The 17,335-nt window shown below is 39.6% G+C and overlaps 1 protein-coding gene across 1 annotated transcript in view; it reads right to left on the bottom strand.

Annotated features, from left to right (window-relative positions):
- Positions 1 to 4,404: 4,404 nt before the first annotated feature.
- Positions 4,405 to 17,335, bottom strand: part of AK5 (adenylate kinase 5) — a 98,062-nt gene continuing 85,131 nt past the window's right edge. Inside the window, exons 13-14 of the mRNA XM_054384252.1 lie at positions 14,419 to 14,607; positions 4,405 to 4,515 (exon numbers count right to left, since the gene is read on the bottom strand). Coding sequence (XP_054240227.1) covers positions 4,405 to 4,515; positions 14,419 to 14,607 — 300 coding nt within the window. The remainder of the gene's footprint in view (positions 4,516 to 14,418; positions 14,608 to 17,335) is intronic.

Raw genomic sequence — 17,335 nt, 5'->3', positions numbered from 1 at the left:
GGCTTACTATCTTCTTTGAAAAATAACAATGGCACCATTGTTAATTCTGTGCACATTTTGGAAAGACTCTGCTTTCCCTGAAATGTCACTCAGAGCATGACAGCTTCCTGGGTGTACTTGTCAAACTACAGCTTTGAGCTGTCATGGTTCTAGATCACTGAACAGCAGCTGAACATTCCTAGTGTGCAGAAGGTTTCATTGGGAGACTTTTCTTTCACCACGTTAGTCATTTTTAGGTGGTGAATCTAAACACAAAAGAAAAACATACAAAAGGGTGAGCCAGAAATGAGAGCACACATTAAAGATAGAGTAAATTCCAAAGGCTTGAAGAACTTGGTTATAATGAGATCCAGAGGAGATGAAGTATTTATAAAAAAACAGTTTAGTAGCTTGCAGTTTTGTTGTGAAATAGTTTTCAGCACAGTAACTGACTTCTTTAGGCAAGGTTTTAACCAATGACAGTGTTTGCTTCTAGGATGTACTCTAAAAATTGCTCACTGTCTCAGCAATGGTTGGTTACAGGCCTTTATTAAATTGGAGCTGCTTAATCACATCAACTTTCTATTTTTTTTAAATTTTTTTTTAATTTTTTTTTTTTAAAACCACAATGAACTCTATTTACCAACAGTGAAGCACTACAGGGGGCAACTGTGGCATTGCTTCCTTAACCAGCTCATGGTGTGTGAATGTTATAAAATTGTCACTCAGATATATTTTTTAAATGTAATGTTATATAAGATGATTGTGTGATGTGTACAAAATATGGTGAAAAGTGCCAGTGGTAGTAACTGTGTAAAGTCTCTAATACTCAACATTAACTCCTTTAAAATAAAATACACAGCCTTCTGCCTCTGTATTTGGAGTTGTTCGTGCAACTCATCAAAGAAAACTGCCTAATATAAATCATATATATGGTAATAATTTTTCCTCTTTTGTAGTCTGCACAAGATCCATGAAAGATTGTATTTTTATTACTATTTAAACAGTGATTAAATTTAGCCTGAGCAGTGAGCAAGGGTTCACATGCATTCTTTTATACTGCTGGATTTTGTTGTGCATCATTTAAAACATTTTGTATGTTTCTTCTTATCTGTGTATACAGTATGTTCTTAAATAATGTTCAATTGTCAGGAGAACTGTGAGAAATAAACTATGTGGATACAGTCTGTTTATATATAGAATGCTTGCTGTGACTTCCTTTCTGTGTAGTTCTGACTTTTTAATCAAGATGGAAAACATTAAAAGGACATTTTAATACTCACTATGCAGACCTGCAAGATGCCCAGCGCCGCCTTCTGCTGTCCATTTCAATGGAAACTGATGGTGCTCAGCGCCCACTAAAATACGCTTCGCCTTTTGCAGGATTAGCATCTTAGTTTTTCTCATCTCTCACTCGTAGACTGTTCCTCTTCAGGCAGCAGCAAAGTCAGATTTTAGTAGCCTTGGTGCACTGTATACCATTGTCTGAGGAGCTTTGTAATTATTGTGACATATTTTACTTAATATATTTTCTATTGAAATGTATAGCTTGTGATTGAGAAACACTTGATTATTTTATAACTGTAATAGACTTCCAGTTGCTTTGAAACTTGAAACTCAAGAGTAATTAGCTAGAAGATAAACTAATTTGACTTTAAAAATTGGCAATAAGGATAATTGGCTGGCCATACCTAATAACTTCAATTATAAACTCATCAGTATTAAGTTTTGCAATAACTTTAGGTGTACTTATTTTTTGCTTCAGAGAAAAAAATAATTTTAACTATTAAATCTATTTAGAAGGTAATACAGTACAGTTACTAAAACACTGAGCAAGTATCATATGTATACATATCTCACCTACCTAGTATACTTAGACAAATTTAACGAAAAACTTTAAAAAAAATACAACACAAAAATTCACATGATGTATTTTAGTTTTTAACTGGAAAAGATACTGCTCTGAGAGGCTCTAATACTGTAAAAATGTGCTTGGCACATCATTCATGCTGTTGATAGGAAGATAGACTTGGTGAAGGTGTAATATCAGGGAGAGAATCTGCAGTACTATTTATTTTCTGCTGATAGCCTGAACAAAGTCATGGAAGAAAACAGCAGAAATATATCAGTGAAAATACTCAGTTGTCAATTTTAGGATAGCTTGGGAAGAACAAAAAGCCACAGTCTAATTTGAATGAGATTGGAAACAGAAGGAGAATTTTGAGTCTGAGTCACCCAAGAAATAAGTGTTTTGGATAAATCCTCTTTTTATTGAATATGTATAAATATTTGTATTTCCATATGCATGCATATACAGCTAGTTCTCTTGCATACACTATAAACATAGGCAAATAGATATCTAATGCACATACACCAAATCAAGCATGGGAATTTTTTGTTTTGTTTTTTTCTTTCCACCGAAAAGGCTAGAAAAAGGAGAAAGAAAAATTAAACTGAAACTGTATGTTAAATAATTTTTGTAATTTTACATTTTCTTAAAAAAAAAAAAGTTAGCAGCTGATTGTTGCCTTTATTCCCATCCTACACAGTGTGATACACTTTTAGACTTATACTGTAATTAGAAATAACAACAAAAAAGTACTCCAGAAAACCTACCCAGAAGAATTTGCAACTTCATGATAACTCCAGAATATTTTACTATTTTGGGAGGGGGGCGGGGGGGGAACAAATACCACACCAGACAGCTGCTAGTGCTCAAAGGCTCCGTTTAGAAAACTGCCTTCTCAAGCTGAAGCATTCTGAAAGTTTCTTGCTTAAAGCTGTGGTACTGCAGAGGTTACTGGCAGTTAATGGCACTGGTATGGAGCTGGAGAAGTATTTCCTAGGGCATCCAAGGTAATATGTAGGCTATAAAAGGACCCAGGAAAGAAGGAACATCCAGCATATGAAGGATAAGAGTGTATCTAAAACAGTCCCTTAAAAAATAATTGAATTAGCAGTTACAGGGCAAATGCCAAGGAAGAAAAAGAAAACAGAAGAACCTGCCCTGAATGAAAAAAGGACATACTCTGTAAGCATGCTGATTTGAGCTATATTTTCAAGTCATGTCATGTACTGTGCTTTAAAAAGGATTAAACCCACCTATACTGTAACAGAAATCATTACTCCTCATTTTTGTACATGTTTTATTTGTCTTACGTCTTCATTACAAGAAAGGTAACTTAAAAAATACAAATCTGCTGCATAAAGTACAACTTTTGACATAAGAACAATCATGCAACCCACTGTGAATTCACCCTGTAGTTCCTGTAAGAGGATGCAATTACTTCACAGGAATGGCAAACAGCTTTTGTTTAGCTATAAGAATACCAAAGAAACTCCACAATGTTTTGGTTAACCTAAAGAAAACGTGATTGGATTTTTACTGAGTTTTTTTGCAGGTATTATGGATAAATGGCTTATTCAAAATGCAAGCAATGAGAGTCAAATAATCCCTGACATTTTCTTTTTACATTTTTTTCCTTTTTCTTTCTTTCTCACCCACCAAAGTTTTGTTGATGCCAGTACAAGACAACAGATGATCAGAATTTTGCACTTGATATACCTCAGAAGTATGACTTTTAAAGGTATCTTGATACATTCTGATGCATATTCAACTTTATATGTAGACTGTAACATAGTGAAACTGCTCTTAATATGGATAATTACTGGATTGCACATTCAACAATACAATACAATCATTATCTTCATCTAATCTCACAAAACTGAGAAGTTGTATTTTATAATATCCTACAACTCCCAGCAGAAGACAAGGCTCTGAAAAACGGTGTCTGCTCCACAATGATGGATTGACAGACTTTCAAAATACTCAACCACATCTTCACATTCCACTTACTTTTCTGCTTCTTCTTCTAACAGTGTTCTGGGGACATGTGAAAAGTTTTACCTTCTCACTTGACTAATTCCATCTCTCTTACAGCTGCTTGTAACAGAGAACAGATTTTAGTCACTAAAGCCCAAGAACAAGCTGCGTGACACGACAAAAATTAATACTGTTAATTCAAAGAAAATAATAACCAATGGGAAAACTGTATGCAGCAATCTTAAAGTTAACATGCCAAAGGCTGAATGATGTGGTTGAAGAGCTCACTGCTGTCACTGCTGGCGAGGCACTGTCTGATTTCCATCAGACATGAGATCATGAAATAGAGCTGCTGTTCACCATGCTGCTTTTAACCCATGAAGAGCAACCAGCCAACAAAACAATATACAATTCTTAGTATAGAGTTAGCATACAGACCACTTTCTATTGAGTGTATTGGTGGAACAGAGAAAAAGGATTTCACCTAGAATAACATACCACATGCACAAACTCCAGATACCTCTCAAGAAAGCAGTATTGCTTTGAACAGCATTTCAACAGTGACTGTCAAGTGCACATGAGGTGAGGTGGTGTACACACCATTACTGTGTTTCTGTTGAAAAAGAACATGCTGCCTCTTCCTTTTGCAGGAAAGAGTCAATTGTCTTGCAGACTTCCAGAAAAACATCCTCCTGTGTTCCTTCTGCATCAATCTGTGAAGCAGGCAAAAAAAACCATCAGTTTAAATTAGGTTACAAAGAATTATCTCAGAACCTAAACACTGGAACAAAAAACTGGTCCAATATAAAATAAAAGTTGCTCTGTTTAATGTCATAAGCATTCTAATGCAGAGGAGCAGCTTCCATAAACCAAACTATTCGCTATGTTTTTGTGAGAAGGTTCTGTGGCAAAGTACATAGATCAAATATGGAACCTTAAGTTCTTTCTTCTAAGTATGCATTTTTAAAAGTAAAATTACACTTTTGATATACAGAACAGTTTCCAAAGACTTTTAGAAACTATTTTAATATTTAATACCCTCTACAAGAAAGCTGCTAGAATAACTTCAATACCATACTGCTAATGAGATTTGGTTAATTTCTTGCTTGTCATCTACAGTGTCAGCATGTAATGCTGAGACTGACCTGAAAGCTTTCCAATGGCAATAACTCAGCCAGGTTGTATGTTTCAGTGCATTTGTATTTGCAAGCCTGCTCAGTTTGTCCTGGTTTTATAACAACCTTTGGGCAACACATGCTTTATAGTGGCCCTGGTTTTGTTGTACAAGAATTCACTTTCATTGAAGAAACAAAATTATTTTAACACCCCAATGGCTCTGTTTTGGAAAGAGGTCCAAACTGTTCAAATTACTTTTCATGAGTGGACTTCAACAAAACCAAGACAAATTCATTCTCCTATGCTGAAGAAGAGAGGAGCTCCATTTTAGCAAAGAGGAATGATATTTGTAGCCAGTAATTCTGTATGTTCTCTAGAAAACATAAAGTAGCACCAAGCTTTTCTGAGCGATGAGTTCATGTTGATCCCAAGCACAGAGTGCCATGCACATTATCACTTGAGGGATATCTTGAATTACTTGATAGCTGTCCTTTGCCTTCGCAGTAGTGACAGAAGAAGCCTTCAGCCTGGCTGTGTAAACCACACAGACTGCATCTGCTGATTATTCAGTTCCTCTCAAATGTCTGGTGAGAGTCTTGATTCTCTGCTCTAAAGCAAGCTTCCTCTTCGCTTCTCCAGGCTTAGTCTTTCATGCATGCATGCCATGGGGTTTGCATACATTTAAGCCAACCCATGTCAGCTTTACTAAAGCCTGTTTTTCTGAGCTGTGTGGTGCATACTCATCTCCAAATTTCTGACCAGAATGCCAGACACTTGTAATGTTTGAAGGAGACATTCCTGACCACCATACATACTGGCACCTCTTTCTTCTGCTGGAGAATACGAGTTTCAAACTCAAAATAATGTATTTTTGAAATAGGCCATGAAATTCCTCTCAGATATGATATTGGCTTGCAGCCAGCTCCTGTACAGTCTGACTGCACTCAATGTACATTTAAGTCCCTTGGTGCTAAGTTTTGTGTGGGAGTCAGCAGCTGCTCCTTGCAGAGATCTAGCAAGAGATTGCATTCACTCTCCATAGCTTGGTTTTGCTCTTGGTGGCATCCACAGAAACTGCAAAGTTTGGTCCCCTGTTGCATTGCGTGGGAAGTGCTGGCACATTCCAGCCCATCTACCTCCACACACAACTGCTCCAGCACTGGAAATGACCAGTCTGGACAACCTTTAAGGGCCCATACCTGACAGGTCCAGACCACTTGAACTCAGAGCAAGGGTATCTTACACTCTGAGCTAAATTACCCTGTGCCCTCGTGGCAAGCTTGTTTCCCTTGCTCTCTCCCTCATGCTGGTGTTTGCTGACATTGCTGGTTTATGCAATGCTGGAAAGCACCTGCATGCTGGAATACTTTGTGAAGCATCAGGTGGTGCCTTAGAAAGGTGAGCTCTCACAGAATCATAAAATGTTTTGGGTTGGAAGGGACGTTAAAGATCATCTAGGTCCAACTTCCCTGCATTGAGCGGGTACATCTTTAACTAGATCAGGTTGCTGAGAGTCCTCTCCAGCTTAACCTTGAATGTTTCCAGGGATGGGGCTTCCACCACTCTGGGAAATTTGTGCCAGTGTTTCACCACCTTCATTGTAGAACATTTCTTCCTTATCTAGTCTAAATTTCCCCTCTTCTAGTTTAAAACCATTGCCCCTTGTCCTATTGCAACAGGCCCTGCTAAAAAGATTGTCCCCATCTTCCTTATAGGCCTCCTTTTAGTACCTAAAAGCTGCAATAAGGTCTCCCTGGAGCCTTCTCATCTCCAAGTTGAACAACCCTGAGTCTCTAAGCCTGTTATCATAGGAGAGGAGCTCCTGCTCTCTGATGATTTTTGTGGCCTGCTCTGGACCCACTCCAACAGCTCCATGTCTGTCTTTGTGCTGAGGACTCCGCAGCTGGATACTGTACTACAGGTGAAGTTTCACCTGAGCAGAGGGGGAAAATCACCTTCCTTGACCTGCTGGTCCTACTTCTGATGCAGCCCAGGATACATTTGTGATGTCTTCTGGGCTGTGAGCACACATTGCCAGCTGATGTCCAGCTTTTCACTAACCAGTAGCCCCAAGCCCTTCTTCACAGCTCTGGTCTCAAGCCCTTCATCTTCCAGCCTGTATTGATACCAAGGATTGCCCCAACCTGTATGTAGGGTCTTGCACTTGGCCTCAATTGAACCTTATAAAGTTCACACAGATGCACTTCTCAAGCTTGCCCAGGTCCCTCTGGATGGCATCTTGTCATTCAGATATGTCAACTGCACCACTGAGCTTGCTGTAATCTGTGAGCTTGTTGAGCGTGCACTCAGTTCCACTGTCTTATACCACTGTTGAAGATATTAAACAGTGACCCCTGAGGGACACTACTTTCCACTGATTTCTATCTTGACATCAAACTGTTGACCACTGCTCTCTGGATGCCACCATCCAACCAATTCCTCATCCAACGAACAGTCCACCCATCCAATCAATACCTCTCTAATTCAGAGAGAAAGATGCCATGGGGTATTTTGTCAAAGGCTTTACAGAAGTCCAGATAGATGACATCCATAGCTCTTCTCTTGTCACTGATGTAGTCACTCCATCATATAAGGTCAATAGGTTGGTCAGGGCTTGGTCTTGGGAAACCCACACCAGTCATCTCAGATCACCTCCCTGTTCTCCATGTACCTTAGCACAGCTTCTAGGAGAATCTGCTCCATGATCTTCCCAGGCACAGGCTTTTCGGCAACCTCTTCTACAACTAGGACTGATACTCTAGTTTAGCTCCAGGCAGTTTTGATGCAGAATTAGAGCTGTAAGCATGGCGGTTGCCACCCTTTATGGCTGGCTGGAATGCTGACTTCCTAACAGGCACAGTAAAATAGGGATGAGTGTAATAATAACAACCCCAGTGCTTCACACACTGGCATCCTAAATAACAAAGGTCCCATTCATAAAACTAACTTAAAGTGGTGGCACAAAACTAACTTTATGTGACAATAATTCACAGCTTTCACAGCTAGTACCATGCTAATTCAATGATGCTCTCCACAGCACCAGGAGAGAAAACTCTGTATTTCTCTTGCTCAGATGGTAACAAGCCTCATAAATTAGGACTGTTTTCAAGGTTATTCAAGGCTACTGTTGTCTCATAAAAGCAAGATCCAGATGCAGTTTTCCATGGTACTTGCAGTTCTGAAATGTCACAATGGCTTTAGGTAGCTTCAAATACATGGAATTATAAAAAGCTCATTAAAAAAAAAAATACTGCAGCAACTATTTCCATAGTACAATGTTGCTCCTTTTGGCATTAAAATCAGCCAATTAAGTTTTCTGTCATCACATCACCATTTGTGGCATGCTTTGTACACTGCCAATGAGAAAAACCTGACTATAAAGAGGATATTCTGAGGGGTCAAACCCCAAAACATGCCCTAGCCCAGACCATGGGCTAAGCACCTGCAGACATGCAAAACTTGGACACTTCCTGGGGTCCAGATAAACATGCACCATGTGTAAATAACTTTGTAACACAGCTGTGAATTCTGTTGTGCCCCTGGCCATGTTTGGACATGCCCCATCCTAGAGATCCAGTTATCGGGCTTCTGTGTTACCAAAGGCCATTAATTGTTTTGGGATAGTATTTAAACCAGCCAAGAAGTCAGGAAACTTGCCTTTTGCTCACCCAGACAGAACAAGAGCCACCTGCTGCCCGAGTAGCAGCTGAAGGGCTTGCTCTAGCAGACCAACTACACCTGGCTCTTGTATTCACCCAGACAGCAACAAGAGCCAAATGCTGCCCAAGTAGTAGCTTACCACAAAGAGATAAGAGCCATCTCCTGCCCAAGTAGCAGTGAAGGGCCTGCATTAACAGGCAACAACTACACCCAGACCTTGCACCTAGGCAAGGCAGAAAGGGCAAAAGCTCCAAGGGAATTGACTCCCAGAAGAGGCTACAGCCTGGCAATGGAGAACACCAGAGAGAGGCTCCTGAGCCCTCTCCGAGCCAAGGACTGCTTGCATTATAGCCACAGCATCTGGGAAGATACCAGAGAGAGGAGCAAACCGTGAGTACCTGGCTAATCTGCCACAGGATCCCACTTGTGGGAAACCCACAGATCATAGCCCCTGTATTTCCAGTTTAAATTGCTGTGTTGGAAATTCTAGATCTGTGTTTAAATCATTAAACTGTCTTTATATGTGGAATGTAATACCCACAACCGAATAGAACCTGTAAATACACTGTGTAAATAAGTCACAGCAGTGTTTGAAGATACCACACTGCCCAGGATATTCAATTATAAAATATATAAAAATACACATTTTATTATAGCTGAGGACCACCTTTTCAGAAAGACAGAGTGAGGCTCTGGAATAAAGTCACTAGCTAGAAGTTGTTTACTGAACGTCAGTCAAGTTCAGCTGTGCAGTCACTAACATTTATATCTTTGTCATCAAAAAGAGTGTTAAATACCTCTCTGAGACAATGCAGAACCTGGTTCTCAGTGCAATGGATCAAGCTGTCTGGAAACGCAGCTGAAACATGCTGCCCCAATACCTGGTTTCATTTGGCATGAATTTACTGCTGTGTTTGTCTACAATCCCCTGCTAATGTTCCTGATGTAACCTTGTAGATTGATGTTTCATCTAAGGGTTTACAAGCCATGAAGTGGGGTGACAGTCACTTGTTGGTTTGTTCCCCACCCACTTATCTACCAGGGTTAATGATTCTCTGACAACCAGTCAAATGATGGAAATAAATGGCACACCTGCCATCACTATTACCCTTGAGTATCACTTCTCTAAAAGCAGAATTACATGTTTCCCCTTTCTCCAGAGACATTCCTAACAGAGCATCAGCATGAGAAGGCTCAGAAATGGAAGACTGAGAGAGAGAGTGGGTGGAGACTTATTCTTTCATAACAGTTATGGAAAATGTTTGTGATAAGAATCTAATAACTACTGCTTACTCAGCATGTGGCTTCAGAAGATTTTAGGGAAAAAGCAACAGTAGAATGACACTGTGGGGAAAAAAAAAAGGTAGAAATAAAAATGCAATTTGGTTGAACTTTACTGTAGCTTCCATAATATGTGATCTGAAATAGTGAAGGGTTTCGAGCATCCTTGAAAATCCTCTGCTCTGGACTGCCTACCTTATTTGTTATATTCACACCCTTTTTCCTCAGATGACTTTGAACAGGGATTTAAGATATTTACTAAGTGTCTTATGTCAGATAAGCAGGACCAGTTTTGTCTTGTTTGACAGCCAATGCACTGCTGTTCTCTATTATTTATTACCCTTCTACATACTGTCACTTGAAAAAAGCTTTAAAGGATGAGAGAGGTATTAAAAACAATCAGTCTTCCTCTTTTTCTTCTCAGTTGGCAGAAGGCTACATACCATATGTCCAATTCAAGGATATTTCCAGTTAGCAATATTAAAACACAAGTACTACTAAATTTTAAGACACACTTTTCTGTCCAGCTGTCTTGGAAACCACTGAGAAACCACTTTCAGTCCTTGCATTTCCAGTATGAGGCCTTTATTAAAGAGCACTTACTTGCTGCCCTGGCAGCAGTGCAGGTGGGTGTTCTGTAACTGACTATGAAAGAATTTATAGAATATTAAACTGTCTCCCCAAAACATGATTTTGTAAAGTAAGCAAAGGACAGTATCATTTTTTTGCCCTTCATTCTTCAGTCAGTTTATACTTCTGTGTAAATACAGCCCCTTGAGTTAGATCACAGTTCTCCATCTCAGCTGGGTGGCTGGAAGGATGACTATTATTTATTCCTGTTGGGTACACAGATACTTCAGCTGCACCCAAAGTTTCCAGCCTTTGTTCATGCTTCACTTCACTGCTTAGGAGAATTGCTGACAGGTGATCTTGGTCAAAGGGAAATTTCAGACAGAATCCTGAACTTTTGGCAGCTTCATTAGGCCACTGTTCCTGCTCAGAGGTCAGCTGAAAGGAGGCTGTTGTATTTCCAAGTATCGTATTAGCTATTATGAATGCATCTATGTACAATAACCCCAGGTTTAGAGAAGGACATAAAATTGTTATTGGTTGAAATGGGAATGCTGTTACAACCATATACCTTCTGTGCAAGTAAAGCAAAAAGAGAATTTCTAATGACAGCAGAGAAAGCTTGGTCAGATTAGAGCTTTTCCATCTCTTCCTTCTCTCTGTGCCCCAACATCCATTTCAATGAGGAGAATAAGGAAGCTAATTTGACAATAGTCTCAAGAACACCTTGATATGGCACTCCTCCACTAAGTGTTCATCCAACATTTAACTCCTACACCAGAACATTTTCTGGTCGTTTATGTAGGACTGACTTTTACATTTGCATACATAACCTGCACGTTTCAAAACTGAAATAGTTTTGGCTGGGTAGGATAATTTAAACACCTAGCACCACTGTCATGTGCTCTCCCAAATTTGTGGAGAACTTTGACCAGCCCTAAATACACTTAAAATGGAGAAATCAAATAATACCAACATACCAACCCTATTTTCTTGTTAAGTAAGTCTATTTAGCAATTCTGATCATCTTTTTTGTGGCAAAGCATGGACTGGGTGCTACAGTTAAGCCCTACAAGACATGATCATTCATGTGATTAAAGGCTATATCACCTACAATTATCAGTGGTATTTAGTCACATTTACATAGTCACACAGTTACATTGCAGTAAGCTGGCTAGAAAAGATTAATGCTGAATCTTCATGGCAGTTAGGTGGGATTTAGACTAATATTCATCTGAAAACCTCAACATCCACTCATCTGAATTCTTAAGAAAGTGTATGGCTGGAATTTCAGAGGATATAAAGCTCATATGGGCCTTCCACTGAAGAGCTGCTTCTACTGGGGAAAAAAAAAAAAAAAAAAAGCCTGGGCTGGAATAGCTTTCCACAAATACATAACTAAGGATTCTTTTAGACCCTCCTTTTTTTTTCCCTCTTAAATAACTTCTCTTCATATGCTTTGGCCATCGTTTATCTTAGATCACTGACTGACCTGGACCTGAAAACAGCACCTTCTGCTAAGACATCACTTCCCTGAGGCTATTGGATCCCACCAGCACCAGCTTTCACAGGATGTTAGGGGATGGAAGGGACCTCCAGAGATCATCGAGTCCAACCCCCCTGCCAGAGAAGGACCATAGAAGCTAGCACAGGGCACATAGGAATGCATCCAGATGGGTCTTGAACGTCTCCAGAGAAGGAGACTCCACAACCTCCCTGGGCAGCCTGTTCCAGTGCTCTGTCACCCTCACAGTGAAGAAGTTCCTGCTCAAGTTGAGTTGGAACCTCCTGTGCTGTAGCTTATATCCATTGCCTCTTGTCCTATCACAGGGTGCAATGTAGCAGAGCCTGTCTCCTCTCTTTTGACACCTAGCCCTCAGATATTCATAAACATTTATTAAATCCCCTCTCAGTCTTCCCTTCTCCAGACTAAAAAGCCCCAGATCTCTCAGCCTCTCCTCATAGGGCAGTGCTCCAGTCCCTCAATCATCCTGGCAGCTCTCAGTTGGACTCTCTAAAGCAGATCCCTGTCCCTCTTGAACTGGGGAGCCCAAAACTGGATGCAATATTCCAGGTGAGGTCTCACTAGGGCAGAGTAGAGGGGCAGGAGAACCTCCCTTGATCTGCTGGCTACACGCCTCCTAATGCACCCCAGGATCTCATTGGCCTTCTTGGCCACAAGGGCACATTGCTGACCCATGGATAACTTCTTGTCCACCAGGACTCCCAGGTCCTTCTCCAGAGGGCTGCTCTCCAGCAGATTGCCTCCTAACCTGTACTGGTGCGGTTTATTACTCCTTCCCAAATGCAGGACTCTGCACTTATCCTTGTTGAACCTCATTAGGTTCCTCTTTGCCTGGTCTGTAGGTACGTGAAATACATAATTTGTTTTTCAGGAGTATTCAGATCAACATTTGCAAATTAACTTTGGTGGCTTTGCCTGAAATGGGATAGGAAACATGCACACAGTTCTTCAGTGAGCAGAACTACAGTGGCAGCAATATCTTAATGGGAGCATTAACTTCTTTGGCCAGCACTGGTCAGTGCTGGAGAGTGAAAAAAGCCATTAGTGAATGAACAGATTCCCCAGGCTGAAAACATGTGGTGGTAGAATTAAAATCAGGAAGAAAAATATTAAACATGCTAGTCTGCCTCTAGGTCTTCTGTGTATCTATAGGACATCACAAATAGCAAAGAGCAAGGACAATTTTAGCATAGGCCCCACAAAAAAAAAAGCTGCAGTCAGAAGCATCACTGATAGTTTTTCTGCTTTCCACTTGAATTTCCTTTTTTTCAGTTGGAGAACACCAGAGTGGCTGTTAATGTCAATGCTTAGCAGTCTGTAAAATATGTTGCCATAAATAAGAAGCTGACCCCGTGTCCTGGGAATTGCAAAATTTCTCTCTGCTTTCTTCAACACATGCAACCCAAATATATTCACTGCCAAAATAGTTTTAAAACTGTAAACCTAAATGTCTTCTTTCTCTTGTTTTCTCACATAGCTAGCAGTTACACATTTTGTGTTATCTAGCTCTGTTTCAAAACAGCTGTCAATCATGCCTTAATTGGCTTTTCTTTGTAAAGGTATTGAGTATAATTTTTTTTCAGGACTATGTAATTTACTCTGTTCTCAGGACAGGATATCTGTGCAGAAATTAGTTGCATATTTCCCTTCTGGGAAATTTGCAGAGAAGAAAGGTGTGGGATTGTAATTTGCATGTATGCTACATGCAAATTTATTGTATTTAGTATTGGATTCTTTCCCTTTTAAGAAAAGAAGCACTAAGGATCACCAGGACTGTATCTTTAGCTGAACATAAGGTACAGATTGCCATGACAGAGCAGGGAAACATATAAAAAGAAATATAAACATCCTATGCAAATGGGTTTACAGCTGTGCTAGCCTAGACATCAGCTAATTGCACAGATGGGATTTTTTTCTTGCTTCTATGTAAACTATTGATTAGATAATTAAAAAAATGCTTTAAATGTCACATCCTGAGCAGGTGTAAACAGAGGTAATGCATTGAAATGAATGTAACTATGTTGAAAGATCTGCCTGTGTGCAAGTCTGTTTTATTTCAGGCTATATACTGTCAGTTTTGGACACTTAACTAAAGGGCTTTGGATTACTGTAATCTTTTATCCTAATTCTCAAAGCGCTCATAGAGAAATTAATGCTAGAAGGCCTTTCTTTAAGAATTAGGATTTATGTTTAATAAGAGATTCTACAGAGATGAGGTAGTGATTCAGGACATGTTCTCAGACTCAAGATAAAGCTGTGGGTTTGTTCTCTCAAGTTGTACCATGAAACTCAGAAGTTTGTAAAAGTTGCAAACAAAGCAGGGCAGTGTAACATAAGAACAAACTGGAAAGTGCAGAAATTATTAATACGGTTCATAAATGGTGTGATGCCAGTATTTTCCAAATATTGCTCATATAATGAAAGTAAAAAGCAATAGTATAATTAAAAAGGCCAAACATTTTACCTTGCATAACTGTGTTTTCCTTTCATAGTATGCAATCACTGGTTTTGACGCTTGGTAATAGCTTTCAATTCCTTCCTTGATTTTTTTGGTGCTGTCGGAGTGCTGACTGCTCTCGTTTCCTGTCAGAAGGCGACTGCTCATGGTTTCTGCAGAGCAGTCCAGGCAGAACACAAGTTTTGGTTCCCCAATCTAGAGACAAAAAAAGAAAAAAATAGGTATTCAAAATCACTGGCCTGGTAAAATGATTTCTTTTTTTGGATCATTTAAAAAAAGAAACACTACCAAAAGGGTCATCAAGAAACGCATTGACCAATTACCTTTCTATTTGTCTATGCAGAAATTATGCTTTCTAACAAACACCACTTTTCTAGCAACACTTAAGAGTTCCCAGTGTTCAAGATCAAGGCTGGGCTTGCTTGGGCTCTACACATACACCAAAAAATGGACTGAAAAATTCTGGTTATTTGGACTGAAGATCATCTTTTCATTACATAAAACTGTTTGGTAAAAGGTTGATGCACCCAGCACTGGACTCATGGAATATCTGACAGTTATTTTTCTAGCTCTTGCTTTGTTCAGTCTGTGAAAAGTATACTTTTATTCAAGGAGTGACAAACTGTAGCTTAGATTTTCAAGAGGCAATAGAAGAAAATGTCCAAATTAAAGTGCACCCACTTGAAACAGAAATGAGTAGCAACAGACAGGTTCAGGGACACCATTTAAATGCTTGTTATTGGATGTATTCATAAGAGTGCATCCTGTGAATTATTTTATGTCATGCACTATTTTACGTCATTATTTGCAGTATAACTACATCATTACTACCCACAGTGTATTTTCAAGGTCCTAGATGCACAGATTGCATTGGGTTGGAAGGGACCCTCAAAGGTCATCTCTGCACTGAGCAGGGACACCTTCAACTACAGCAGGCTGCCCAGGGCCACATCAAGTCCGATTTTGAATGTCTCTAGGGAGATGATTTCAATCCCTGGGCAACCTGTTCCAGTATTTTACCATTCTCGTTGTAAAGAACTTCCTCCTTATGTCTAACCTAAATCTACCTTGCTCCAGTTTAAAGCCATTGCCCCTGGTTGGTGAGTAATTTCCAAATTCAATGAGAAGCTCACCATTTTGTGCTTTTTTGGCTAGTGCCAAGCCAGTTGTAAGGGATAGTCTGCCTGCTTTTACAAAGAAAATAAATACAGATTAATTTATTTTTATTCCCAGGCCTTGCAAGCAAACATAGTAAATAATTGTAGCTACCTGCATATAATTGTAGGTTTTGCAGTATTTTGTGGGTGATAAAGAACTGGCAAGAAAGAGCAAAACATTCCTTATTTTAGGAGAGACTCAAGTGCTAAACACAACTCCCCAGTGTTCCTTCCCTGAGATGCTGGAAAGCAATGTGATAATTTTTTCACGCTGTTATGTAGTAAATCCTTCAATGATCATCTCGGGCTCTTTCTCATTCCTTCCCTTTCTAGCAGGGGTTTGAATAACACATTTTGAGGAAAGTGAGAAATCCTGAGAAAAGATGACTGCTCTTCACACTAGTGGCCATTACAAACTCATGCTTTTACCATGGCTACACCAGAGTCTAAATGACTGATATATGGAAATTGCCTTTACTACCTCTGCTTGCAGCCCTCAAAGGAAGAATTATTCTAAAAGTAAACCATATTAGGCTTTCTGCATTTGACTGAGGATGTCTGGATTATGTTGACCTTTCTACCTTAATGACTTTCTAAGAGACAGCTGAAGCCAAAGGGATTATGTGGGACAGTTCAATGACAGTCCTTTATCCATTCTTTTTTTCCCTCAGCTCAGAGAGAATTAATGCTATTAGCATCAGTAGTACTGAGCTCCAAGATTAAAAAAAGTCAACAGGGCAGTTTTAGCAGCACAAGAAACTTAGATCAAGAAGTTAAAAAATATGTCAGCTTAATCAATGATTTAAACAAATGTCCTTTTTTTTGGTTAATTGGGCTAGAATGGTGACAAGTTATTTCCTCCCAACTCCACATGAGGAATTCCATGGTCTCTTCTGAATTGTAACAGAATAAACAAGGAATGATTCCTTTCTGTCCATCAAAGTCATATCTTTACCTCTCAGTGACGATATAAAGGAGTCTGTTGACTGGTAGGATCATAGAATGGCTTGGGCTGGAAGGGACCTCCAAAGGTCATCTAGTCTAACACCCCTGCAGTGACCAGGGACATTCTACACTAAATCAGGTTGCCCAGAGCCTGACCTTAAATATCTCCAAGGATGGGGCCTCAAGCACCTCCCTGGGCTACCTGTTTCAGTGTTTCACTACCCGCATGGTAAAGAACTTCCTCCTAATGTCCAACCTAAATCTACTTTTCACTAAAACCATCGCCCCTCATCCTATCACTACAGGCTTTTATAAACAGCCCCTTTCCAGCCTTCCTGTAGGCCCCCTTCAGGTACTGGAAGGCTGCTGTTAGGTCTCCCCAGAACCTTCTCCTCTCCAGGACAAACCACCCCAACTCCCCCAGTCTGTCCTCATAGGAGAGGTGTTCCAGCCTCCTGATCATTTTCATGGCCTGGTAGTATTTGACTTGATAGACTTGGTCTGATTTGCTTTTGAAAAATCTTAACAGTTCTCTTAAAATTTCAAAATGTTGCTGTTCTCTGGAATTCAAAATATTACAGAAATGTTATTTTTCCAAGTTAAAAACTACAAAAAGTAAAAGCAATGCCCCTATCAGGTATGACAGCAATTTTTACTACTGTTCGGTTGATACTTTGTTTGTTTTCAAATTACTGTTTTCCTGATAAAATTTAGCTTAAACAATGCATGCTGTGGAGACATTTGTAGGAATCCATCAAGAGTAATGTATTGGGTCTTTATTTTGTCTTATTGGTTATACTCCACCAGGTGATGTGGAACTT

The sequence above is a fragment of the Indicator indicator genome, chromosome 10 (genome assembly GCF_027791375.1).
Source record: "Indicator indicator isolate 239-I01 chromosome 10, UM_Iind_1.1, whole genome shotgun sequence".
Classification (NCBI taxonomy): domain Eukaryota; kingdom Metazoa; phylum Chordata; class Aves; order Piciformes; family Indicatoridae; genus Indicator; species Indicator indicator.
This window is presented reverse-complemented; position numbering and strand designations above follow the sequence as displayed.